The sequence below is a fragment of the Fulmarus glacialis genome, unplaced genomic scaffold (assembly GCF_000690835.1).
Source record: "Fulmarus glacialis isolate BGI_N327 unplaced genomic scaffold, ASM69083v1 scaffold5592, whole genome shotgun sequence".
NCBI classification, from domain to species: Eukaryota; Metazoa; Chordata; class Aves; order Procellariiformes; family Procellariidae; genus Fulmarus; species Fulmarus glacialis.
In genome coordinates, this window is record NW_009197064.1 from 29,028 (window position 1) to 56,695 (window position 27,668).

Here is a 27,668-nt window from a genome sequence, read left to right on the forward strand (position 1 = left end):
CTCGTCAGCCCACGGTTTCCATGAAACCTTTGTCTGTCCATGCCTTTGAGGCTCCTTCCCCTCGGCAAGTGTGCTGACGTTGCCTAATGTAGTTCAGAAGTTACAAAGGCAGGGAAGGCAGGGAAGTGACCTCCCTAAAATTCTTTTCCTCAGGTAAAGAAATGTCATTTATATATGATCAATGAGAAATCATTAGTAACAAAGAATGAAAAGAAACTAGTAGGCCAGTTTTTTAACACACTAAGACAAACCACTTTCAAAAGATTGCATACCTTGAAGACACAGAGCTGCTAGTTCAACAGCAGTTTCATAAGGGCATTTCAGTCTTAAAAAGAAAAAAAACAAGCTATAAAAATAATGTCTTTTTTCTCAGTGAGTTCTTTTTGCAACAGGGCTAAAAAGTAGTCTGATACATGAAATGGAAATGTTAACTTCCACAAGATCCCTTAAACCACATGCTATTAATGATACGAAACATCTACAATTGATTTTTACTTGCATATGATTATTTCCTAATTTGGTACATTCTAATTAGCACTAAACACATGATATGCTCCACCATAAACCAAGCTTGAACTAATAGAGACAACACTAAATCAACTAAGAAATAGTTTTTGCTCCAACACTGTATTTTAGAACATGTGGCTTTGGGTCTTTTTGGTTTCATAATTAAAAAAAAAAATAGAGCAGGTGTGAATTTATTGGCTAGGGTGCGACTATAAACACACAAAATATTTTTGCAGGGTTGACCTGTACAGAAAGTGTTGCACTTCATCATCTTTTCCTTCTCTACTTTACCTACCATACTGAAATATATGGCAAGTCCACGTTACATTTTCAAGTCATAAAGATCAGAGAACAGTCTTTGCTCTCTTTATACACTTCCATCACCTAGTCAATCCATCAAAGGTCTTTACTCATTCTATTTGTGAATAATATAGTCATGATGCATACAAAGCCATAGATCTTTGTATTCTACAGGAAAAAAAATGCACGTGGAACTGTAAATCATGCTTATAATCTGTGCACAAATACCATAAAGAATTAAAAAGATCACACAGTTAAAGTAAAATTTTAAATCACTAAGAGATTAACTGTTAGAAATACTTTAAATTACAGCTGCAAGAGCAAAGAGATACTTACTTCCCTGAAAGAATGTCTTGCCGGAGCTGTAATACAAACAGGTACCTGACAAATGAAAATTCAGAAAGTCAGAAGTATATATGATGTCATCTTTCTAGCCCCAATGGATGGAAAAATATCCCAATTCATTGAGTAGTCACAACATTTTCATTAACTTGCTCTTAAAAAAAGGGCCTTTGGGATCACTCAGATACACCCTTCAAAGTTCCCATAGCCTTCACTAAAATCAAAAAGAAGAGAACATTTTTCACCTACTAGCTGTGTTCAGGACATTGTCCAAAGCCTTGCTGTTTAGGGATGTGCTCTATCTGAGCATACACCACAGCAACCTAAATCTTATTGACACTCCAATGTTCTCTGAACTGGGTCTTGCCCAATTCAAGCAAGAATTGAACTATATGATCTAGAGACAAAACACAGATAAAGGCATGAGGACTCCAGGGCTACCTTCTCAAAGAGAAATACAGAACACGGAGGAAGTCCAAACTGGGCAAAAGGAAAAGCTCAGACTGAATTTTCACTTAAAATAGCAGAAAAGTTCTGAATAAAAGAAATCTTTTATTTAGTAGGCCAAGTAGGAATTTACAGTCTTCAAACTGTAGTAGTATTTTAAGCTTTCGCTAATCTTTGGTTCTAGGCATGCTTCATGTTTTGTCACAGCCACTCAGAGTTGGGGTTTGAGACATGCAGAAGTGCTGCAGGCCATGCAAGAGCTCTGTACAGGACAGGATGGCACAGGCAGGCTCTGCACTGCTCTGGACGCTGCGGGGTGAGGCCTGCAACGATGAGTGACTCAAGAGAAGAAAGCATGAAAGCACTACTGAGAGTCAACCCAGTAAACGTGAACGTAAACCTCTCCTATCTTTACAAAGGATGCTAGAAAGACTAAGTGTTTTTCATCACAGAGGATGTGCTGTGAATGTGGTGAAGGATGAATAGCTGGAATTAGACAGGGGAACAGAAATGAAAAGGAAGATTAAAAGACTTCTCATGATACACTAAAGCAGAATCAGATTTATCCATGTTAGCTCTGTGTTACACCTCTGATTCACATACTTGGCTAATACCTGACTTGCCAATCAAACCTGGGTATTTGCGTGCATAGATTAAGGGTAGGCAAGTATACTTCCTGTTCTCACTGTTTTTCCCTGATGATTCACAATCCCATGAACTCTTCTAAATTTGCAAGAAAAATCTGGGCAGTGCTTCTATCAGCGTCAGTCAGCCTATGCAGTGCTGCAGCTCTGCTCTCTAGTTGGTATGGCTTACTCTTGCTCCTTTTCTGCATGCAGACTGACAATCATCGGCATCTCTATTCTTGACATTCCAAATCAGCAAAATACCTTAGAAAATTCTCCACAACACACATGTACAGACACATTCCTCTGTTGTTTTTCTAACTAACTAACCAGGTCCCATAAAAGTGACAGAAGATGTCTTCCAAAATGCACTGGATTTCAACTGTGTTTTTAAATTGGAAAAAGACAGAGTGGGTGAAGGGTTTCAACACTTCCCCATTACTGTGCTAATTATGAGAAACTGGAGTCTACTAGAAAACAGGTCTCCACAAGGAATTTTGAACACCCCCCCAACCAGGCCAGTTCACAGTTATTGCTAATGATCATTTTTCTTCCTCCTCTTACTCCCATTCCATTTCTACTTGGAATAATTATGAGTATATAGTTGCTAATCTTAACTTTTTACTCAACATGCTACATGGAAAATATCATCCAGCCAACATAAAGATTCTTAAGAGAACAGCAACATTCAAAATTACTTTCTCCAACAAAAAAAGAAAAATGGAACCATTTGTTCACTATAAAATCAATTTCCAGCTCATTTTCATTTTCCTTCCATAGTTTCACAGTGGTCTTCTGTCAAGCTTATAGTTAAAAAAACAAATGTTCCTAACACTGAAAATTAAGCTGACTAAAGTGTTTTTCTAATTAAAATAGTCTTCTGAAATGCCACCTTTCAGCAATAATTAGATTACAAAACATCAGAGGTTAATACTTTCAGAGAAAATGTCTTACTCGATCACAGCAATGATCACATAGCTCAGAAACACACACCTCACAGTGACTAGGATCATATACTTCAGAGGAGTACGCAAGAAATCTTGTGGTGGACAGTAATGGAATAATTTGAACACAGGGGAAATGTAATACTTGTCAGACAATGCACCCTGATGCACTTATGTTAATTTTCAGAAAATATATATTATTCCTACTAATTTAAAATGCATTTTCTCACTAGAGATGCCCCAAAATCATCCAGGTTTTTGGATTCTCTAAGATCTTATATTCAACTACATAAGTGGCAGGGAGTTCTATAGGTTAATTGTATAGGTATATGCCCTTTTACTGAATTAACATTGCTGCACTAAATTGATCATAGATATTAAAGCCCCTACGTTAGTCTCCTAAGGTGGTGACAATTAGCTCTTTGATCTTGTCTCAGGCAGTGAAAAAAAATACATGGTCAACACAGCAGATATGAAAGGAGAAAGTAAACATATGGCTGCAGGCATAAGTTTAATGTAAACATCACATGCACATGAACTACAATAATCAACAATCTTTAAACACCTTAGGCTGATTGGGAGTACACTGATTATTGCCAAGCAAATTAGAAGACATAGAAAGTGCCCTACAGTGAGAAACAGAACAAAAAAAAAAGATAAAATAATATTAAGATAGATGATTACTGTAAGAAGAAGACACAAAGTTGGCAGATACAAAAGAGAAGTTAACCCTTTTCCTCCAGCTGCTCCTTTCCCAATTTTCAGAATATCCTCTAGATCACACTAGGGTGCTACAAACCCAGCAAGGTACAGTCCTCACAGCCCAGAAAACAGCCCACCAGATTGAAACAAAAGACCTCCAGGTATTCTAAGGTGACTTTATACAATGCAGTCTTTACACCTTTTGCACCACAGAGAACTCGTGGGGAAGTGAAAGAGATTCAATCAACCGTTAACCAAGAACTCAAGTTGTCTATTCCCACAATTCTGTGGCTCCTGTACCATTATTAAATCACCCGCAAGTCTCAGAGCAAGGGGGGCAAAGCAGAGCACTGGCATTTTAGCAGGACATAATGGAAAATCCTCTCAGAGGTATGGCAGGTGTCACTGGTGTAAAGAGCAGCTGTCTCCCAGCTGCAGCTCTCCCCACCCAACGCTGTCTTTCTTTGCTAACTTCGAAGCACCGGAACACAGCATCTCCTACAGACTAAAACACTTGGAGAGTCCCATGAATGGTTTTGGGCAAATAAAAAAGATTATGTTTCTCTGACGGTAGGAAAACACATAAGAATTCAGACAAAATAACCACTCTCAGTAAGAAAGCTCAAATCACTTGCTTACAGTACCCCCGTGTACCTTAGATGTCTTATTTACCCCTCTGCCAGTCACCCAGTTCCTACCTTGTAAACTCCTCATGAAGATTGTTCGGTTCTGATGAATAGTACTTAATTCGAAAATGCAACGTGTACGGAGGTCCAACTGTATATGCAGAGATTTTAAATGGGGAAAAAAAGTTTACACTAGCTACAGTTCTGCTAAGGCAGAACAACAGCCACCACCCCACAACCCAAGAAACCCAAAATGAAGTATGTTTTTCAAATTCTTCAAAGAAGCAAGTAATTCATGTTTTTAAATTTAAAAATGCATGCAATAAAAAAATTCTATGGTTACCATACTTTATGATACTCTAATCATTAGATTAATAAAGCAACAGTCCATTTGGCAAACACATTTTTGTTCAAAGAGGTGTGCCCCGCAGCACGCTGTGAATGACAGCAAGTTCCAGGTACACTGCCTGTTACTGGGCGCAGGGGGAGATGGAAGGGAGACGGTGATGCTTCTTGTTACCAGGCACAAACACAACTCCAAAAAAACCCCCACCCAATAGATCAGCTTTCAATTGATACACATGAATGAGAAACAGTAAGATAAATAAGGTGAAAAGTGCTGGAGAGGACTCTGGAAGGCACTCATGAACACAGAAAGCTAACAAATTCCACAAAGTGGAGTTGCAAGAATTGTTGTTTTCTAATGCCAGAAGGCGAATGCTAGGTCTGACTTTCTATGTAGCACAGATAACAAAATGTTACCCAGCTACCATGAGACTGATCAATGCATCCTTATCTGCCTAAGCCTCATATTCTAGACCAACAGCCTGCTGGTGTATTTTCTAAGGTCTTCTGTAACACCACATCAACACAGTATATATGTGCCTATTAACGATCCATTCTACTAAATGACGTGCAGCCAAAACTCTAATAATTAGAGCTTTGACATTGTCTCCAACGATAGCTCCTAGAAGACAGGTTATAGTGCCCTAGGCTGACAGTTAGGCACCACTGGTAAGTCTGCATCAGTGAGATGAGGATTCTTACCTGCCCACTGCTGGGAAAAAAAGAGCAGTGAGCAACATCCATCATGAAAAAGGAACTCTTCTCAAAGCACCTGCTGAATGCAAGGTAAAGAAAAGTACCCTGTTGTGAGACAGACCTTCACAACACTCATCAAATTGCTTTCCTCTTTGATGTTCCTCAGGGCAGGGCTTAGCCAATTTCTTTTTAAAACAGGCCCTTCACAGATTAAACACAGACAAAACAGTGCAACTAAACTGGTTGAAGGTGTCACAGAATCGTTGATTTTCCACATTTTAAGACAGATCTAGAAACGGACAAAGCTATCACAGAAAATGCACCTGCAAATCACTTAGTCACTTAAGGTAAAGCAGTCTGCAATATGATGAAAAGGTGAGAGAAAGCCAACCACCAAAACCACAGCAGCTATCTTTACCATCTGTTCTAGCAGACTGACACCCACACACTGTGGGGTGAAAGCAAACTGTCCTAAAGGCCTTTGAAGAACTCCACCATTTACAAAAATCGTCTAGATATTTGGATACTTATCAGAAAGAAAGGCAAAGCACCACTGAAGCAATCAAGACCCATCTCTGTGAGGTCCTGCAAAGGGGTCAACAACTTCCTTGCAAAACGCTGTATTTTAATCTCACAGGAGCGACAGTATCAGTTGGCCTATGGCTGTTGCCAATTGCAGTATATTAACAAACCACGTTAGTGCCGATGCTGTACTGTACCCAAGTCTGCAACCAGATTATTAGAGATCCAGGAGCAACTTGCCTGCCTTAGCCAATTTCCACAAAAAACTCAGTGGCCAAACCCAACCCCTCTACCCAAAGTCCCTTTGATGGAACAGCAGATATTTCTGCTAGTTTTATTTATAATATACAAAAAAGAGGTCGACTGTTACACAATGAAATATTTTCCATTTACTCTTTGAAAAAAAACCAGGAAATTTGTTCTGGATCAGAAGCCATGACGGAAACTGTGATCTGTGTCCAGGCAACCTGATTTCAGATTGAAATTACCTGGCAACCTACTCTGCCTCAGACAAACAGCATATGTTTAACGAGGGCTACTGAAGGCTGGTCTATTGCTTATAAGTGCTCTTGCATTTAGACATGACATAGTCAGCCAATTAGCCATTAAATTAAATCTATTTCCTAAGAAATATTTATTCCATTAAAGGCCATATTTAAACATTTGCAATCACGTTCAAATACTGTAAGTTCAAATTCTTAAGGAAGTAACAAAATAAACAGGCAGAGACATGGTACTTACTTTTTATTTGTTTCTTAATGAATTTTGAATGGTCCAACCAGTGCTAAAAAAAAAAAATCCACGTTTAAAAGCAGTTCCATACAATAAACTAATTACAATAAATTCAACAGATAAAAATATCTTAAAAGGAAATACTGCCATATTTATTTGCTAAACTTCCACACATTTGCAAAAGTGTTTATTTGCACATTTACCAACTTACCTTCTTTCATGGGGGAAAGCTTGACTTATAAATGCATCAGTACTGCCAGGGAAGTTTCACTCTTCCAGAGAGGAAACCTCAAAATCCAAAGCCACAAAGCAGTGGTGTGTAAGGCAAATACCCATTCGTCCCCAGGTTTAACTGTTGCCCAAGTGCCCCTGAGGACAGCAGGCCAAACCCCTGGGTTTCATTCTCCTTTCAACTCCCCTGTTTGATGGAGACCCTCCAGATCCTGTACTGTCCTGCCTTCCATGGCTCCATAGCCAAGTTTTTTCAAGATAAGGATGATGACTTAACCCCCACTAAAAGCATTTGGCAAACACTGATGCATACCCCCCTCCCCTTTCTAAACTACTGGCAAAAGATCTTGAATAGATGCAACTATGATGACAAAAAAGTATGCTTCCCAGCAAAGTTTATGCACTCTCTCATCAGTGCAAATTGCACCTACAGAAGAGTAGCAAGAAACACTCTAGTGTAAATTTAGCTTACATCTTTGACTGTCTCTGCACAAGGTCCTACACAAGGCTGCAATCTGATTTGAAGCAACCCCATGTAAATGCTCCTGTCACACAAGGTAATAAAACAGTATTTGGACTTCCTTGAAATAAATGGTTTTCCATCTTTACATATATATTTATTTTAAAACAATAAACTGGGTACTATGGAACAAAATCTTAGGAGAAAAAAACGTTTCCTTCCTCCCTATTAAAGCATTCATACTTTCAGAAAAAGGAGAATCTCTGAATGACTACTTATCATTCCACTAACACCGCGCTACCATGGCTAACTAAATGTAAAAAATTATTTGTTGGATAGTAATGCTGGTATTTATTTACTAAGCATGTCCTCAGCTAAGGCAAAAATTTATTTATCACAGGTATAGAAGGGTATAGATCAAAAGTCTGACAACTTACGCCCCCTGAGGTAAATAAATCTCACAAAAAAAGGAGAGAGAGAAAGAGAAATGGAACAATTATTCTGTAGGTGCTTTTATTTGCATGAGACTTGCTAGACTCTCTTAGGTGGGGCTGCCAAGGAACCCATCCTTACAATCTGAGAAATCTCTACCCGAGTGGAAATAAAACATTACAGCAGCTCATACAAATACATTCCTTAGAGTTGCACGTAATTTATTGTGTCTCTACTTTGCTCTTTTATTTGATATGGAAAAAATATCAACATTGAAACTTTGCTTTTTTTACTGAAATTATACAAGTCTGTTCCTTTCACACCTCAAGGGCAGACTAATTTTTTACGCTTCAAATACTGAGCTACAAAAACGTCTTTCTCCTCAATATTTATTTTGGCTAAAGATAAACCACTCACAAAGACAAATATACTGATTCCATTAAAATAGAAGTTTAGCTTCATGTTAAATAAAACCGAACATGAATAACATCTATACTACAGGCAAAAATCCTCCAATAACTTTTCATCTGTGGCTCATGTTAGTATCATGTTCAGAAATAAGCACTGCACAAGCTGAACTACAATAATTCCCAATGAAATAACAGCTGATAGTCCCAATCTTGGAATATGGTGTTCTAGATGTATTAAAACTCAAATAACAGCAAGTTTCAAACAGATTATTCATAAGTGTAAATACTTCAAAGAAGGTTTAAAAATAACTAACAAGGCTCTAGGAACTACTTGCGCAGACCATTAAATGAGACTATAGCCTAGACAGGAAACTATCATTCACTCTCCGTACCCAAGCAGCCAGAGGCAGACTGCTCCAGGAGATAAAACACAGCAAGCATTAAACTCATCTCTCTTCAGAAGCAAGAATGAGCTGCCGTTTTACCCCCACCCCACAGTGCACATCATGGCTGTGTGTGATGTGGCCACCACAAAAATCACAAAATAAAAATATGGAGGTAGGACATGGACTGGCAGTATTATTGGCCCAGAGTTCCCAGGCCTGGCAGTTTTTCATGCAGGTTTGTGAATCAACACCAATTTAAAAGTCAGATATTTTGTGCCACTTCTGTGAAAATCAGGCTGAATTTCAACACTCCTTTGCCTCAGATAATGTCGGAGGGCTTCTTCACACTGGAAATCATACCAGCTTTCCAAATGCCCCTTTGAGCTCAAAAAATTTCATAGCATTCTAGCTAAAGCCAAAAAAAGGCCTTGGCCACATACTGCTTGCTGACTCAAGAACAGGAAAGTGAAAGCAATGAATTCTGAAGTCTCACTAGGAAGCTGAATAAAACCAGAGGGGACTTTTGATCTCTAAGCACCTATGACTGTAGCTCTGCCTATCTGGTGCTCTGGTTAAACAACTGTACATCACTTCAGGATCCAAACTCATCAAATAAACTTAACTATGGATCTCACAGTGTAGGACCAAGGCTGACCTCGTTGTTATTTCAACTATACAATGCCACTTTCCCTATATCCAGTCTGGACTCAGAAGTATCAGTGCAGAACAAGGAGAAGAGAAGGGATTAATTGGTTTAGGACTGTGTTATGATAGGAAGAGAGTGTCTAAGCTACTTTGCCCACAGTAGGGGGAAAAAACCCCCAAACCTGGTCAAACTGCAGGTAATCAAAATTCTATGATTACTTTAGAATAGAATAGAATAGAACAGAACAGAATAACCAGTTCAGTTGTAAGGGACCTACAATGACCATCTAGTCCAACTGCCTGACCAATTCAGGACTGACTGAAAGTTAAAGCATGTTATTAAGGGCATCGTCCAAATGCCTCTTAAACACTGACAGGCTTGGGGCATCGACCACCTCTCTAGGAAGCCTGTTCCAGTGTTTGACCACCCTGCCAGTAAAGAAATGCTTCTTAATGTCCAGTCTAAACCTCCACTGATGCAGCTTTGAACCATTCCCATGCATCCTGTCCCTGGATCCTAGGGAGAAGAGACCAGCACCTCCCTCTCCACTTCCCCTCCTCAGGAAGCTGTAGAGAGTTTGAGGTTGCTCCTTTAATTCTGTCAGGTGAACTGGAAGTTCAAATGCTGGATTAACTTCCATTTATTCCTGTTTAATCCCAGTATAATTTCTTTGCTTTGCCAAATGAATAATGTTTCCTATGGTATTAACTGACATAAAACAGTAGTCACTGTGAATGTGCTGAAAGCACACACCAATCAATTCCACATGAAAGAAACACCATTTTGAAAAAAGATTTCTTAAAATCCTGAAAGCACATATTCATCTCAGCATGCTCTCCTGTTGATCACTACTTTATCTAACTGAAGAGGAAAAAATAAGTACCTCAACACTTCGTAAGTGGTAGCAACCAACATTTTCTCAAAATAGTCACGCAGCAAGGGAAGATGTATTTGTGTCCAGATATAGCAGATAAACTATAGCTACCGGAGCAGTCTATGTAAAGACCACAGTGACTGCCAAATGAAGACTGAAAGGGGGAGAACCACAGATTGACACAAACCCATCACACACCTGAGCTTTGCAAATTCCACCACCTCTCTACTTGCTTCCCTAAAAGAATGAAAAATCCTTGTCTTAATCTATACAGCCCTCAAAGGTGACCTGAAAAGGAAAAAAATTGCATTTGACCCTTTTTGGTTGGCTTGCTTTGCTAGTTTAAAATGCATGAAGAACATCCTGAATAGACTGCTTTCCCTTATGCTTATTTATATACTTAGCTATCAGTAAGAGAAAGCGCATTCTTACTGGAAGTTTTATTTGCTCTCTGAAAAATATTGCTTAAATGCTTTCTCAAGCCTTACCTGGAGGTACAGGAGGGAAAACCATCCTAAATGCTCAGGTTGAGAAAAGAAGGTGTGCCAAACAAAAACTGGCACCTTTAAAACCAAAAGTCAATTATCCCTTCAACTGTCATCTTGCTGTCTGATTTCCTAGGCACCTGAATCTTACCATGCTGTCTGCCATTAGCCACATGGCCTTCTACAGCAGAGAGGATAAAAATGTATGTAACGGGACGAAAGAATCACCAAAATCAATAAAAACCCTACCCACCAAACCACAGTTTGGGGACTTCTCTACACATAGAAAGTTAAAAAGTAACAAGGACAAAAAGCCCTTTCCTCTTTTCTTCTGAAGGTCACCAAATGAGAATTGGGGTCATTTAGAAACTCGGACTACACAAGCATATACTTAGAAACGGTATAAGCTCCCAAGAGTTCACAGCTTAAAACGATAAAAAGATTGTTCTTTCCACTCATGTAAATTTCTTTGATCCATCCTAGAAAGTTATGTTCCTCTTGAAATTGTAGATGCAGAGAAAAACTGCTTTCAGATAAATTGCTCAGATACAACTCAAGATTTAATGAACACCAGGGGTGATACTGGTATTTTCAATAGGAAGCAGGGTGATGGGACACAATGCACCTCCGTAGAGTTACTAGTCACTCCAAACTGCAGAGAGAGAGCGAGCTGCGACACAGAAAGGCATTTCTAAACTGGCTGGAGAAATTATTTAAATTAGGATTCTGTGAGGTCAACATGGACAATTATAGCACTCTCAAATCACAGGCTAAGCCCCAAGGGAGAGGGGAGGAGAGCACCTGGCTACCATTGGGCTGCTGTGCCAGGGTGACAGGAGGAGACTCTCAGAGGGCCACCGAGGTCCTTGTGGCCTAGAAGTGAGCGTTTTTCAGTCTGAGGACAAGAAGCCCACCCAAGGAGTGACTGACGATGAAGCCAGACCCTCTGTGGCAGTGCACAACGAACAGCAACAGATCAAGCAAAGAAATTAAGAGAGACAGTTTTTGTTTTGGTGTGGTGATTTGACCTTGGCCGGTCACCAGGTACCCACCAAGCTGCTCTATCACTCCCCCTCCTCAACTGGACAGGGGAAGAAAATATGGCGACAGGCTTGTGGGTCAAGATAAGGACAGGGAGATCACTCAGCAATTACTATCATGGGCAAAACAGACTCAACTTGGGGAAATTAAACTTATTACCAATCAAACTGGAGTAGGATAATGAGAAATAAGAATGAATCATAAAACACCTGCCCCCCACCCCTCCCTTCTTCCCCGGCTGAACTTCATTCCCGATTTCTCTGCCTCCTCCCCCCGAGGAGCACGGCGGGAGGGGGAATGGGGATTGCGGTCAGTTCATCACACACCGTCTCTGCCGCTCCTTCCTCCTCAGGGGCAGGACTCCTCACACTCTTCCCCTGCTCCAGCACAGGGTCCCTCCCACGGCAGACAGTCCTCCATGAACTTCTCCAACGTGGGTCCTTCCCACGGGCTGCAGTTCTTCACAACTCCAGCATGCATCCTTCCCATGGGTTGCAGTCTTTCAGGAACAGACTACTTCAGCTTGGGCCTGCGCGTGGGTCACAGTTCCTGCCAGAAAACCTGCTCTAGCATGGGCTCCTCCCTCCACGGGTCCTCAGGTCCTGCCAGGAGGTCTGCTCCAGTGTGGGCTTCCCACGGGGATCCCACCTGCTCCGGCATGGGGTCCTCCACAGGCTGCATGGTGGGTATCTGCTCCACTGTTAACCTCCACGGGCTGCAGGGGCACAGCCTGCCTCACCATGGTCTTCACGACGGGCTGCAGGGGAATCTCTCCTCCGGCACCTGGAGCACCTCCTACCCGTCCTTCTTCACTGACCTTGGAGTCTGCAGAGTTGTTCCTCTCACATATTCTCACTCCTTTCTCTCAGCTGCTGTTGTGCAGCAGTTTTTACCCCTTCTTAAATACGTTATCACAGAGGCATTACCAAAATTGCTAATGGGCTGAGCTTTAGCCAGCGGCAGCTCTGTCTTGAAGCTGGCTGGAACTGGCTCTGTCCAACATGGGGACAGCTTCTGGCATCTTCTATCAGAAGCAACCCCTACAGCTCTCCTGCTACCAAAACCTTGCCAGGCAAACCCAACACATTCGGAGAAGCTGTTCTGCCAGGAAGACAGCAGTTCTGCCAGGAAGAAGTGCTGGATTTCACCCTTAAGGTCCATTCTAGCTGCTTCATTGGAAGTCCTTTTCAAGACTGGGCAATAAACAACAACAAAACCCCCAACCAATAAACCAACAAAAAAGCCCAGTAAAAATGCTTTCCTCCTCTCTTATTTGGCCCTTTGGTGACTGCATCTGGACTCCTGTGTCCCCTCCTGGTCTCCGCAGTCCTGGAAAGACACTGATGAGTGTGATGTGGGCCGAGCACAGGGCCTTTGGGATGGTGAGGGGATGGGGCATACGAGGGCAGGCTGAGGGAGCTGCCTCTGGTCTGCATCAAAAATGAAGGCTCAGGGCTGGACCTCACTGGTGACTACAGCTGCCTGCTGGGAGGCTATAGAGAAGATGAAAACTGACTTTTCACAGAGGTGCTCCGTGGCAGAAGGATGGCACCAGACCCAGGAGAAATACCAGCTAGACAAAACGAAAAGATTGTCACCATGAGGCTGCTCAGACGAAGAACAGGTGCCCAGAGGGACTGTGAAGCTGCCATCCTGGAGGCTATCCAAAAATGACTGAACAAAGACCCAAGATCCAACTGGGGCTGTTCTGAGCAGGAGCTTGAATATATGCATGCCCTTCAACAGACAAGTTTTGGAGGCACCTTTCAGGATGCTGCTCTACAATCTCACCTAGCTGACTGGTAAGAAAAAAAGAGAATAGATTGTTCTGAAGTTGTGGCTTGCAGTTACTTGCGTGTTTGAAGCCAGTTGTTTGCCAAAATATACCACTCAGATTTTACATGATGCACAGATTTGAACCTGTCCATTGACATACATGTCTACCTACTATACAATTTGTATCGGTATTTACATTTGCAGAGTAGAAAAAAAGTCTTATCCTATGTATATGAACGTTGTGTATAGATGCATGAAAAGATCTTATACCCTGCATATATAATTTATTCCATACATGCAGAATCCAGATCTTTCCAGTTCTTTGGCGGAGGGAAGGAAGCTGTCCTGTATTTCACAGGCCCAAACCTATGATTTCAGGCAGTTACCTTTCACTAGTAAGTCAGCTCTACATTCCATATACGCACCCCCTTCAACAGACAAGATCTGGAGGCATCTTTCAGGATGCTGCTCTACAATCTCAACTACCTGACTTGAAGAAAAAAAAAAAAAAAAAAGAGGGAAAAAAAAAAAAAAAGGAATGCACCTTCTGCTCAGATAGCATTCACATCACAAGACCAAGCTGGGATTAATGAGGTGAACAGTTTGCATTTGGGCTCAGATGAGACCAACTTTCCATAAAATACTGGCAGGATCTTACAAGTACAAGAGTTTCAAGCTCTGTGGCTCAATCTTGTTCCAGAGCCTCCTCGGATACTGCTGCCACCACCTTGTTGAACGGAGCCCAGCCACAGTGGTATAGTGCCACGTCAGCGCTGTCGGAGGCGTCAGAAGCAACCTGATCAGAGTGTGAAGTTATATTGGTTTTCCAAGTTATCTCTGCTCTGAACAAGGCCCTGGACCAGCTGACTTCCAGCAGTCCCTTTCAACCGACATTATTCTGTGTGTTACCAGTTGTACAGGAATGAAACCAGCAGTTCTCACGCCAAGTTCTCTCCTGCCCTGTGAAGAAAGGCAGCTACCTCCCACAGGTTAGAAGCAGTGGGACGGTGCAAGCAACACTGTCCAGTGGCAGAAGGGCAGATGAAGCTGTGGTAAGAAAGCTCTGGGTTGGGATCTTGGGAAGTACAAAGTCATAGATGCTAACTCCAGAGCCCTGAGGGCACCGGTAGGCCTTAATGGCCCTTACTAGCCATCTGGGACCTCCAACCACATATCCTGTGGCGTTCATGAAAGCCTTGCCTGTCCCAGCCTGAGTCTGCACAGAGCCGTCGCAGAAGCATCCTGATACGTGACGTGGTTTATCTGCAGTCCACATAAACTACACATGAATAATGCAGAGCTATACGATCATCCTTCAAGACCATTATCCCAGGGCACACAACAGGAGCCGGAGGGCGGTCCCTGTGCCCAAGGGGCAGCCTTTCTCTCGGGCAAGCAACATGGCAGGCGGGAGCGAGCCCCACGATAGGGGCCCTCAGCCCCCGTGACCCTCCTCCTTCTCCCACATTTGGGCATCTTTCAGGCCACAGGCCCCCACGCCCAAACCCGCCATATTTGGCCACACGCATCGGCCACAGTCACAATCGCCATCACAGTGGCCCTCTGCTGTCACCAGCCACCTCACTGCCTGTTGCTCGGGACCTATAAAAACAGGGGCCCCTGCAGCTGGCCCACAGCGCGCCGAGCTTCGAGGCCCTCGGATGCCAAGCATGCTTGGAAGGAAGAGGAGCCGGAGCAGCGAGGCGCATGGCTGCCCACCTTGGTGTGGGATGCCACAGAGCCGCTTCCCGCAGGAAGGCACCTCCCAGGAGGAGGAAGCGCAATCAGCGGAGGAGGAGGAACATCACCCCTTATGGCATGAGCACGATCCACCCCGCTTCTGCAATCAATGGCAGGCAGCACGTGGCTGTAGGCCCATGAGGGAACGGCGTGGAGCCCAGGTGCACCTGCCTGCCAGGAAATGCTATGAGGCCCACGCATGTCAGCCCACTAAAGAAGTATGTCGAGGCCACGGGTGTCAATCCACCAAGGCATGGTGTGTGGCCAATGGCTGCCAATCTGCCAGACAACAGCACGGAGCCCATGGAGGTGGATCCACCTCAAGACGAAGAAGAACCAATGGAAGTGGGTCCACCTCAAGACCAAGAACCAATGGAAGTGGATCTACCTCAAGACCAAGAACAAACAATGGAAGTGGATCCACCTGCTACAGGGATGACTTGGCACCACACCAGCGCACTTCCGTGAGATCGCACCAGCGGCGTTGCAGGCATGCCTGGCTGGCTACCTGGCGGCAGCCCAGCCACCCACCCAACATTAGCTGGGAGAAGACAAACTCTATGGACTTCCCGCAGGCTCACCTGCAACATCTCCCACCAATAAACAGTTCTTTTGTTGATTGTCCAGGGTTGCGTGGGCCCTTCTTCTCCATCCCCCCCCACCTCCACCCCTCGTGAAGAAGTGCCATCTCTTCTGCACCGAGCCCCCAGGGAGAGGGGAGGAGCGGGCCTGGCTTCCATCGAGCTGCTGCCTTCCCCAGATGGCAAGGGACATCCCCATCAGCTGTCCTGCCTTTACACCCCACCCCACTACTCCCACCTCCCATTATGGTTGGTAACGTAATGAAGTGACAAGGAGTTTATTTCTCTACAGCATTTTTTTGTTTTAATCTGACAACTACTTCTAAGTTTCCATGAATGGCAAAGGCACACAAGACTTTTCCATAGGATTATGTTCTCTGTGGAGGAATCTTTTACACTCTGTGGAGTACTTCCACTGAAAGAAAGTTTTTGGGTCCGCTAGCGGATAGGGTGGAGGCATTAATAATGATCTAACAATTGCAGGTAAATAAGATGACATCAGCTGAAAAGAATTTCTTCACACTCCTAGAGTACGTAAGTTCCCAAATACACTACTAACATCTGGCTGGTACCATGAATAGAGGCAACCTCCCTTGTAATTAATCAGAAATGAAAAATGCTGCAACAGCTGCTGGTACTGATAATGTTATAGATGTAAGCTAAGAAAAATATTTAAACACAAGCAGTATTTGGAAGAAAAAGGTTTTCTATCCTGTGATGCAAGAAAATACTAGCAGTATGCTAGCAATTTCAATCTTTCACTAAGCAAGCTCCTAAAAATGTTCCAATGGAGATGAAGACTCGTGTAAAGTAAATTCAAAGCTGCTGACAGTAGCTTTGTTTTTTTCCCTGTAGTTCACTTTTGTAAAGTACCAGTCCATGGTACATTGTGGTCTGCAATTCCAGGCTGAAAAGGTACCTTAGTATGTAATCATCAGAAAGGAGTTCAAAAATTGTAACGATTACATGTATCTCAAAGGCAACACAGATGTCTGTATTTCATGCCTGTTTAGAGCACAAAAAAACCTGAGGAACAGATTAGTCCCTATTTCAGGAGTCCTGTTTTCTAATCACAGTGTGTTGAGGCCCATATGCAGAGGGTTTTCCTGGTGTTTTTCTAGCAGCAACAAGGAGTTAGGCAGAGAACCCTACTTGGCCACAGCAAACGCACAGGATGACATTAAGTTAAAATGCTCAAGGCCTACAAAATAGCCATTTGAGGGAACCACAAAAAGCACAAGCAAGTCACACATGCAATTACCATGATGTCAGAAATTATTTGAAAGCAACAGAAAATTTTGCAATGCAATGTTTTGCATGAACCTTCATGAAACCAGTTCTTGCCATTTCTAGTACGCAAACAGCCTCTGAATAAACGTATAAACGAATGTGGCCAGGGGTACCTTTTATCACAGTTTCACTGCAGAACAGCTCCTGAAAGCTTTGGCCTTGTCAAAGTGCTAGGTTTTGTGGTTTTTTTAAAATATACTGACACGTTCAATCAAGACGTCTGACGTTCAGCATCCAGATTCCACCACCACATGATGTAAGCAACCTCTTAAATGCAGTTACTAGTTTCAGCTGGCTCTTGCAAAAATCTCACCACACGCAGTTCCACATGTCTTCCTTTTGCAATCAAGGACCCCTACAAATACTACTGTAAGTTATAAAATGTCGAGAACTGTTGCAAACATGCTTCTATGAACTAGCAACGCTAGGTGCTCAGCTGTCCTGTGCCACCTCCGCAGTTCACCCTTAGAAACACCATGACCACTGTTACCAGTAAGGTCCTTCTTTGTTCACCTCCATAGTTGGACTGACTCAGCTCTAACTTGCACTACAGTGAAAGGCTCTCCTTTTCATGAAAAGACCCTCAAATGCTTCAGCTATTCTTATCTCCTGCCCTTCCAGAGTTCTTGATAAGACCAGCAACTCAATTCATTTCAAATGAAGGAGGAGTACTTTCCTCCTGCATCTTCTACATGTATCAATCAAACATCCCATCTGTGCTGAGGCTTGCTGTCCATTATTCTTCTTTCGCAAACACTATTGTTCTTCTGAAGAATCCACGTCATCTTTACTGGACACACTCTGCTGACCCTTGCACGCTTTATTGTGAAACCACTCAAGTGCATGCATCTTTTTCCAACGACCAAGTGTAATATCAGCTCATCTTTGCCATAGCATAAATATGTTCAGTCACTGTTTTTTTGTGGACTCCAGTTTTATGATCCCCATGCCTTCATTTCCCACCCCCCAATCCCCCCGCTTACTTCTGTTTCTAACCTTTAGTCCCTGAAGCAATATGAATGTTCTATGGCATCCGTTCTGTGAGAGAACTCAGCCTCAACCATAAAAGTAATTTTTTGGCCAACTATAACTACTGTACAGAGCAGAGCAAAAGCTAGTCTAAGGCTTTTAAGTGAAATGTGCTCTAAAACAGCCATTTGTGTGTCCATGTGCACTGGAATTTTCCTGACCACAAGCTCTGCAAGCAGAACTGCAATTCTTCAAGCCACACTTTACACCTCCAGGCTTTGGTAAGGCTCTGAGAGTAATGCATCCCTACGTACTTACTGACCTTCAGATAAGGTTTGACTCCTACAGCACCCTCAGTGGTGATCATGAATTAAAACACAGTTTTGGCTACCAGGAAGTGGTAAATAAAATTTTATTTGCAAAAAAGCCTAACTGTCTTAATTTTGTCATTTATTTTAACTTAATTAAGGCTAACAGATGAACACAAGCAACTGGAGGCTAGCTTTTTTCAGAAAGAACTCACTTAAGACTATAGCATAAAGGTGTCAGTAGCATCACTCAAGACTTGGGTTCATCACTAACAGAAATATACCTGTGTTGTCTTAAACTGAAATTGGTCATAAGGACACTTAAAGAGACAAACTGCTAGGACAGCATACACTGAACTCAAAAGTAAAAAGCTCTCCGTGACACCAAAGGCAGCAGGATTACACCCCTTTGTTCCTACTAAGGTTACAGAGCCACAATTATTTGCAACTGCAACAAAGAGGTTCTGTTTAATTAAAAAGTATTTCTTTCAAACGTATCTGTGGCATATGATTTCAGTTGGATTTAATACCACAGAAAGTCTAGAAGGATTTTTTAAAACAAAGTGGGTTTAGCCAGAATAAAATTTTGCCTCCTACAGCTCAAAACAACATGAGAATTTATTTCCAGAAACTCCTTCCCATTCTGCCTAGTTCCCAAGATCTGCCCTTCGAGCTTGATTTTGCAGAACATTTATCTTGTTTTCAGAATATACCTGCTAATTTTTAGTCCAAATTAATTGCCAAGTTGCTTAAATAAACAGCTAGCTTTTAATGAAAGAAAACTGTAATCTCCTAACAGGAAAAGACTGCTACACAGCTCTTGCACCTGCCCATTTCATACTCCTGAAAATACATTTAGAATCATACCACGTATGGATTATTTTAAGGCATTTTTTTCATGGCTCTTTACAGAAACTAAACATAAAACTACTATCACATGTATTTCAAATCCTGTCATGGTAACGTTTTAATTATCACCATGAATATTAAGACTGAAAGATAGAACTGAAAAAGAAAAATCTCAATTACAGTATTATTTTTGGACACAAAGCAGCATATCGGAATGCAACATAACCAAGCTGTGACATTCATGAAAGCCTTGCCTGTCCCAGCCTGAGTCTACACAGAGCCATCTCAGAAGCATCCTGATACGTGACATGCTTTATCTGCAGCCCAAACAGATTACGCATGAATAATGGAGAGCTATATGGACATCCTTCAAGACCATTATCCTATCTTAATTCACTTACACGTGATAAACTACTTCAGCCCAAGGAATATTTTGCTTCGCAGACCTGAGGTGACAGAAGCAGAACTTATAATTGAATGTGAACACAGATAATCGCTACCACACAAAGCAATAGTACATACAAGATTACTCCCTTTTTCTTCTCGGCAGTGAAACTTCATATCCCAGAGAGTGGGGGGGCGAATAAAAAAAAAAAACCCACAAAATTATATTAAAAACTTGCCTTGTGTAGAATAATTCTCATTAGATTTATTATAGACCATGAAAGCTGATGCCACTCCAGATCAATTCTAGCAATAAAAAGCAAGTTACCTTTAATTTTGAAGCCTGTGCCCAAACAAAAAATAAACTGAAAGGATTTGTAACAAACAGGCGACAAACCTGACTAAATCTGTTGAAGAAAACTAAGGAAACCACTTCAGTTTATGCTCTGACCATGCACAAAGACAGAAGAAAACAGCAAAAACTGCTTGCTGTCCTGGATAGACTGGAGACTTGACTTCTCCACACTTAGAAGAGAGGCGGAGAAGCATCACTGATAGACAGTATCATAACCACCTGCCGTGTAGGGCTGCTTCTCAAGTCTGTGCCAGGGAAAGGGTCTCCAGCCCTCCTGGAAACAGCAAGTGCTACTGGAAGACTAAAAACTGGAGATGCTCTGGCGATTCTTAGTGTTTTGGAGTCTCCTACCAAGTGTTCACAGACTGCAATACAGCCTTGGACAGCCACAGCTGGAAGTAGTCATTCATCAGGTGTTCTGCATCGCTGTGGAGTCAGCCACATCGCCTTTGTCCAGTTACTAGACTGGCATTCATGTCACTGGCACTATTAGTAACTGAAGCACTGAGTACTATAGGATATTGTTACCTGTGCAGCTCTCGGGACCCTCCAGCTGTGACTGGTATTTGTTGCTCTGGGCTACAATCCACAGACACACATCCTGCAACAACCACAGTCCCAAAGAGCTCATCATCCAGAGGAACAAGAGAGATTCAGGGAGGGAAAACAGTGACTGACGTCTGTTCATCTGTGACTGATAAATTTCACAGTTTATTCATGGGGAAATGGGATGTTTCTACCAGAAGCAGAAGAGGAAACCTTTTGCATTATCAAAATATTTACCAGTCTCCCTTCCTCCCAACGTTCAATGTATTGAACAATAAGGCTTGTCCCTATTTTGTTCTGCCTAACGAGCACTTTCTGTTACAGTATTAAGCAGTACATAAGGAAAAAGTCTCTATCTCCTCCCTCCACTGTCTTCTCGCCTCTCACAGCAAATGAATCAAAACCCAATTTAGGAATTGGTCAATATTAAGTAGTTCAGATGAAAACGCAGCTTGCAAGGACAATTTACTGCAGGTCAGTCCTGGCTCTCATCTCCCCAGGGAATCCTGGTCCCCATCGTAGCCATGGGCACCTGCAGGAGGCACGGGCTGTCCTTGCACAAAACTCTTGCTGTACACACGCTGTAAATCCAGTGCTTCACAACGTGCCAGATACATTGGCACATCCTCAGAATGGCTCAACTGGCTGCAGAGTGCAATATATCTACCCAGCTGGGAAAGGCTGTTCCATATAGACCCTCCTTAAGCCAAGGGGCCTTTGTGACATTAGAGATTGGACATAAAGGACTTAAAGGATCACTGAACGAGACGCATGTAAGAAAAGTGGTATTTTAATTCTTTTGCTTCCATGCATTCCCAACTAAAGTTTCACACCTCAAGGATTATAGCAGCTTATTTGCTTAAAAAATTTTTAAAATATGTATCTTAAATCTTCTTCCCACTCAATTACTCTATAATTGTTCTTGTGATGAGAAACAAAATCATGAGGGAAACAGAAGCAAATTCCAAGCTAATCAACATGGCCAATCCTTCTGTTCTGAATTTCCATAAAACAGGGGGGGCTGGGAGGGTATCCATGTTTTGCTATCACAGGACAGACAACTGGAACAAAGAATGCAACTGAAATGGAGGGATCTATATCCTGAGAGAATCCTGTAATACGTTGCAGCTCTTAAGGAGCTGTAAACCACAGACGCCCATGTTCTTACGATGATCTGGAATAAGATCATGTTGCACATGACCAGTTTCTGCAAAGATCAATAAAATATTTCCTCATGGCAACTCAACTTTGATAGTATGGTCTCACAGGATTTTATTATTGCTATTTCCAACTTCAACTAAAGCTTTCAAGGCTTCCTGCTTTGCTAGAAAACACACACACCACAGTAAAAGTAATTAAAAACTCAGTAAGCTTTACATTTCCTCTAAACCACTGCAGAGACCTCCTAGATAAAAGTGACACTCTTCAATCATCCCAAGCACTGCTTCCCTGTTGAAGTCCTGTAACAGCCAAACAAGAAATGATTTCTTTGATTCTTATTTCCTTCCTTCACTCCTCCTTTCCCTCTGTCTTTCTCTCTTCCCTCCCTGCCACAAACAGGAGGAACAGAAAAGCAAAGCATTACTAAGCAATGGAAACATTTGAAGGGCATTAGAATGTTCCCAGACTCACTACTCACTAGAGCTGTCCTGGAGGAGTGGTCTCCAACCTTTTTTGATGGCGCAAAAAGTAAAAACGTTTTTGAGCACGCACCTCCAATATATGCGTATTTATTTATAAATTATATACATGTCCTGCTGTACTACTATATTATGCACATTATAAAACATACACAAAAATAGAAATTAAAATGGATGAGAATGATGAAAGAACCACCACTAGAACAGCTGCAGAGCACTAAGTCTCGGGAGCTTTGTTACTGAGTCTGGAAGAAAAGTAGAGTTGGTCCAAAGCTATTATAATGCAACTACAGTAACATGCAGTTTTATTCCTCATTATAACCTCTAAATTGCGATCAGTCAAGGTGCTGAACATCAGCAGGCAATGTATCTGTGCTGCTTTTTAAACCTCACTTATGAAAAAAGGTTCTCCACTAGATCATGTTCTTCCACACGCTAACAATACTTAACAACCTCTCTCCCCCCGAGTATTTCTGCTTCTGGAGTTAATATCAGATAACTTAAAGTACACAATGCTTTCCTTTAAAATAAACTACTAGATCCACATCCTTCTATTCATGGATATCTTCAAAGAGCACAAGATACAAACTGATTCAGAGCTCAATGAGTAGGCTTTACAGTATTTTATGTCTTAATGCTGACATCTTGCCTTCCACAACTTTATGGTTTTTGGTTGTATTGAAAAATTATTTTTTGGGGGTATTAAAAATAAACTATTCAAACAAAATTTTTTTCTTCTCTTTCAAAGCAGATAAGCTCTAATCATGATTTGCTTTTTTAAATCACAGCTATCAACACTGCTTGTGCCAACTCTTTAGCAAAGTTACAGGACTGCAAGAAACACAGTGCACTCAAAAGCTGTTGGCCTTGGAGGACACAGAAGCAGTCTCCACTATTCAAAGGCTATTCTGTGCTCTCTTATTTATAATGGTGGCTTAAAGATGTTTAGCACTTAACAATACATAATAAAGACAAAGGCTTAGAGCCTCAAAGAGTTTACACAACGTTAATCTCCCAATCCAGCAATTGCCACTGTGTGGCTGGGCTGGCACTAAGCAGAAGCACATGGAGGCTATGCATTAATTGCTATGCAAATGAAATGAGTGGGTCACAAGTTCAAAACAGACCAAGGAAGGCTGTTAAAGCATAGAACCTTTTTGCACAGGGTGCTGGGGAAGATAAAAGCTTGTGCCTTGAAGCTCTCTAAGCTCTACTCTCTGTCCAGCTTGAGCCAGACAAAAAAAAAAAAAATCAAACCAAATGAGAGCTTTCAGCCTTGCACTGCAGTGAAGGTGAAGAACTCTGCCCTCAACACTCCTCTTAATCCAGGAAACCATAACCCTACTACCAAAGCCCTGCAACCAGTGTTGGCTTTTTTAGGCCCCCCAGAAGCCGTTCATAGCCCTTATCCCTCTTGTAACTGTAGGTGCCATGATTTACTCCCCCCCGCAATACAGATGAAAGAAGTAGCATACAAAAAAAGCTGAAACACTTGCATATATAGGCACATTTTGCCCCGAACACCAGGGATAGAGCTATCTACGGAAAACATACATGGCTCACATCTCTGCTTCATCTTTCTTACGTTCAAAGGAGCCCTTCAGTTTTGCAAATATACAAGAAAATGAGCATTCTCTGCTTCCTCAGCCAGGTCTTCTGCTTCTGATCTGCCCTATTTCTTGCTAGGAAAGGATGTTTTGCTCTCCCTTTCTGCTTCCCTTCTTTCAAAACTTTACAGAACTCCTTGCTAGGTAACTATTCCTAGCTATCAAGTTCCCAATTAGGTGATTTGACCATCAGTGACAATATCATCTGTTTTTCCTATTATGAGCAGGCTCTGCTCTATTAGCTGTGTCCTTATGATCACGTCCATCATAAAAGGACACACACTTTAGGTAATATAAATTTTATCAGGAACACACACCAAACTTCCTAAAAACCCCAAACCCATTATGGACATACTTCATTCAAACATCATCTTCCAGCATATTAGGATAATATTTAAATAGATAATACCAGTTTTCTCTTCCCCAAAAGCATAGATTCGCTTTCTCAATATCAAGTAATTATAATATCTGGACAGGTTTCCTGTTTGTTGTTAAGTCATCGGTAAAACACAGATTACAGTGCAGCTGGTAAAACACAGATCTGATCTAATCACGTTGACCCATGCCTGCTAGAGAATAAAGCATGTCAGAATTCTGAGATGATAAAGTTAGAACCTACTTTTCACAAGATGTCAATATTGCAGCTACATTTACCCATTATTTTATTCTAATAGCACAGAATACATCTGTCTTCTCTTGCTTTATGGAAAGAACATTTACATAGTGACCAGATAAACTAAAAGCAAACACTTATTTTCCAAGTCTGCATATTCTCTATCCACAACGAAGGTTGCTGTCACACCGATACCTCAGCACATAAGGTGAACAGACAAAGGAAAAGATTAAATATACAGCAATACAGTTTAACCACAAAGTTGCAGTCTTTTAACTCTTATCTTATTAATGTATCTATCTACCTGCATCTGTAAATACGTTCCTTTTTATCTGTGCATGGAATAGCAAAGATAGGAGTTACAAGAAACCCTTACTTGCAAGAGATTTAACCCATTTTTAATACCATGAACCTACTAAGCATAAAGCACATTTTTCTTTACCCACAATTACTGCTTTTTCACTTATGTGCGATCAAGTCATGTGCATATCATATAAAATGACACATGACTCATTTAGAGAATTTGGCTTTATGTGCAAGAACCAAACATGGTATCAGCTGTTTCAGCAGTATATCTCCTAATGCCTACAACTCTCCATGAGACTGCACTAGTAATACATTTATAATAGGCAACACAAACCACTGCAGAACATAAAAATTAACTGAAATTATACTTACTGTAACCTGGGAAGCATCCATGAATTGTAGGCCAAAGTAATCAGTCTCCACAAGGTCCAGATGATACACAATCTGGTCAAACAACTCCTGTCCCTTTGCATTTTTCTGTAACAGAAAAGAAAGTGGGTTTTTTTTTGTGAGTGGGTATGGGTTTGTTTGTTTGGGTGGGTTTGTTTTTAAGTTCAAATGGCGGAGAGGAGATGCACAATGGAAAATAATAGAATAAATAGAATTGCTATTTAGATAAAGAATTGTATTGACATTTCTTTTTATTTTCTTCAAGAAAGATATAGTGACATGTTGTTCCTGTCTGCAGCTATTCCAACAGCATCAGACTTTGCTCTCGAAGAAAACTTTCAAAGTTCGCTGTAAATCAAAGTGGAGGAGAGAAGGGAAAGGCTTATGTCCTGTAAGTGTCCTAAGTCACAGAGCCAACCTTTTAAATCCCAGGAAGCCAAATTCTCCAGTAAAAGCTTGCTTGACACACTGCCTGAAATCTGCTGGCTGTTGTCACATATCAACTGCAGTCATGCAGTGGTGCCATACCACCACTCAAGCTGCAAAATAAATTCTGGACAGCTTGAATACTTGAAGAGCGCTGTGAGGAAAATTAATGGGATTTAATAAGAATCTTTCAAGCATATTGCTAATTTCAATCACATTTACAGCCTTTAAATGGAGAAACAAAAAAAGGCAAAAAAAAAAGCTAAAATTCTTACTTGGCATACCATCTGAAACACATACGCATGGAAACAAAACTAACCCTAATCATGGGCTACAGGTACTAGTAGAAAAGTTAGCTGATCTTAAAGCTAAGCTGCATTGGCCCGTGTACTTATTCTGAGGTTAAGCCAAGAATTTAGATACCCAGTGCTTCAACTTCAAACACTAGAAGCAGCAAAGCTTGGAGGTTACAGGTGGGTGGGAGGAAGAGGGAGTAACAAACCAATTTTTCATGCAAATCCTGTTGTGTTACTTGGGGGAGGAAGTTTTCAAGTTCCTGAGCAAAAAAACCCCCTGGCTAAAAATACATGAGATGATCAGAAATCTCAGTAAGAGACTGAAACTACAGGTGTATTTTATACAGGAAAGTATGGATCTGGAACCACTTTTGTGCCTGCTATGCCTCACATACCTTTGAGAATTTTTTTTTTTATTTTTATTTTTTAAAGCTCTAACATATTAGGTATTCCGTCTTCATCCCAAAATGTAGCAATATTCACTGATTTCAGCTGAAGGAGAGCTAAATAGCATTCAGTTCCTTTAGTTTGGCCTTCGGCACAAAAGCAGCATCAATTGTAACATGCAGAGCTCCTGTTCAGGATTCCAAGCCGTCAAAAATCTGTCTTCTCCAGCAAAAGACAAGATGAAGAGTTTCACCACTCTCTATTTTTCCAAGAAGGTCAAGCAAGCTTAGGTGTAGGTAGCAAATTTTATTTGAGTTTTTTGAGTTTCGGTTGGCTGGTTTGTTTGTTTGCTTTTTGGTTTGGTTTTTTTTTTTTTTTTTTTTTTTGCTAACAAAGCAGAAGCACAGAAATTGAATCTTATCAAATTTCAGGAACAGCATTAGGAGCTCCATTAAAACAAGCTGCATAAAAACTTAAAACAATCATTAAGTTATCATCATAAGATACTGATTTATTATTGTTGGGGGCAAGAGGCGAATAATAGACATTCTTAACCAAAGTTCAACATGCTATTGAAAGCAAATGAGAATACAACAGCTTCTTAAAGCAGTACAATGCTAAGAAACCATCATCTTTAGATGTACAATAATTGCTATAAACCAAACAAAAAGTTTGTTAAAAAGTATCCAGAACATATTTTCTCATATGTAGTAAATTCAGCACTTGTTAAAAGAAGCCAAACCAAAGCACAACAGAAATTAAACTGACTCGGCTCAAATGAGGGAGCAGAAAACCCTCCAACGCAATACAAAATTATTTTTTATATTGCCTCTCGCAGAGGCGATCAGCTCCAGTGCAGGTGTGTTCCGCAGCAGAGCAGCAGATCCCGGGGTACAGGGTGGTTTCTTGAACTGGCGAAACCCCAGGGAGCACAGAGACCCGCTGGGAGCTGGCGGCTCTCACGAGGGCAGCTGATGAGGCCTGGGTAGGGACAGGGGTAACGGCAGCCGCCCCCCGCTCCCACACAAGGCAGCCCCAGGGAGCGCTGGCGACCAGGGCAGCGCGCGGCAGTATGTGCGGGAGGGTGTCTCTTCGACGGAGAGACGTTCCACTGGCCAAGTGGGAGACTTGGTGTACACATAACTGTGCACCGTTCTGTGACCATCTGCACAGGTCAAGGGCACTCATCCTACCTGACCCTCAAGGCAGAATGGTGGGCACTCGTCTGAGAGCAAAGGCCACAGCTCCAGCTTTGGGGTCTGCACCATCTACCCCAGCGGCGGCTGATGCCTCCAAGCAGACAGAGCTACTGAAGGGAGAGGCCGCAGTGCAGGCCTCAGACTACAGGGAGTGCCTAGACCTCTCCCCTGGGGCAGGGACAGGCGGCAGACCTGCCTGCAAAAGGTGTGCCCCGGGGGAGGACCCCCCGCAGCCAGGGGGCGGGGGGGCGG

The 27,668-nt window shown here is 41.9% G+C and overlaps 1 protein-coding gene across 1 annotated transcript in view; it reads right to left on the minus strand.

The window, feature by feature from the left end:
- Nucleotides 1-27,485, minus strand: part of LOC104072813 (band 4.1-like protein 4B) — a gene marked incomplete at its 3' end in the record, with an annotated part of 55,132 nt that extends 27,647 nt beyond the window's left edge. Inside the window, exons 1-6 of the mRNA XM_009572395.1 lie at nucleotides 27,411-27,485; nucleotides 25,091-25,195; nucleotides 6,799-6,841; nucleotides 4,567-4,645; nucleotides 1,144-1,188; nucleotides 273-325 (exon numbers count right to left, since the gene is read on the minus strand). Of these exons, the coding sequence (XP_009570690.1) occupies nucleotides 273-325; nucleotides 1,144-1,188; nucleotides 4,567-4,645; nucleotides 6,799-6,841; nucleotides 25,091-25,195; nucleotides 27,411-27,485 (400 nt within the window). The remainder of the gene's footprint in view (nucleotides 1-272; nucleotides 326-1,143; nucleotides 1,189-4,566; nucleotides 4,646-6,798; nucleotides 6,842-25,090; nucleotides 25,196-27,410) is intronic.
- Nucleotides 27,486-27,668: the final 183 nt, after the last annotated feature.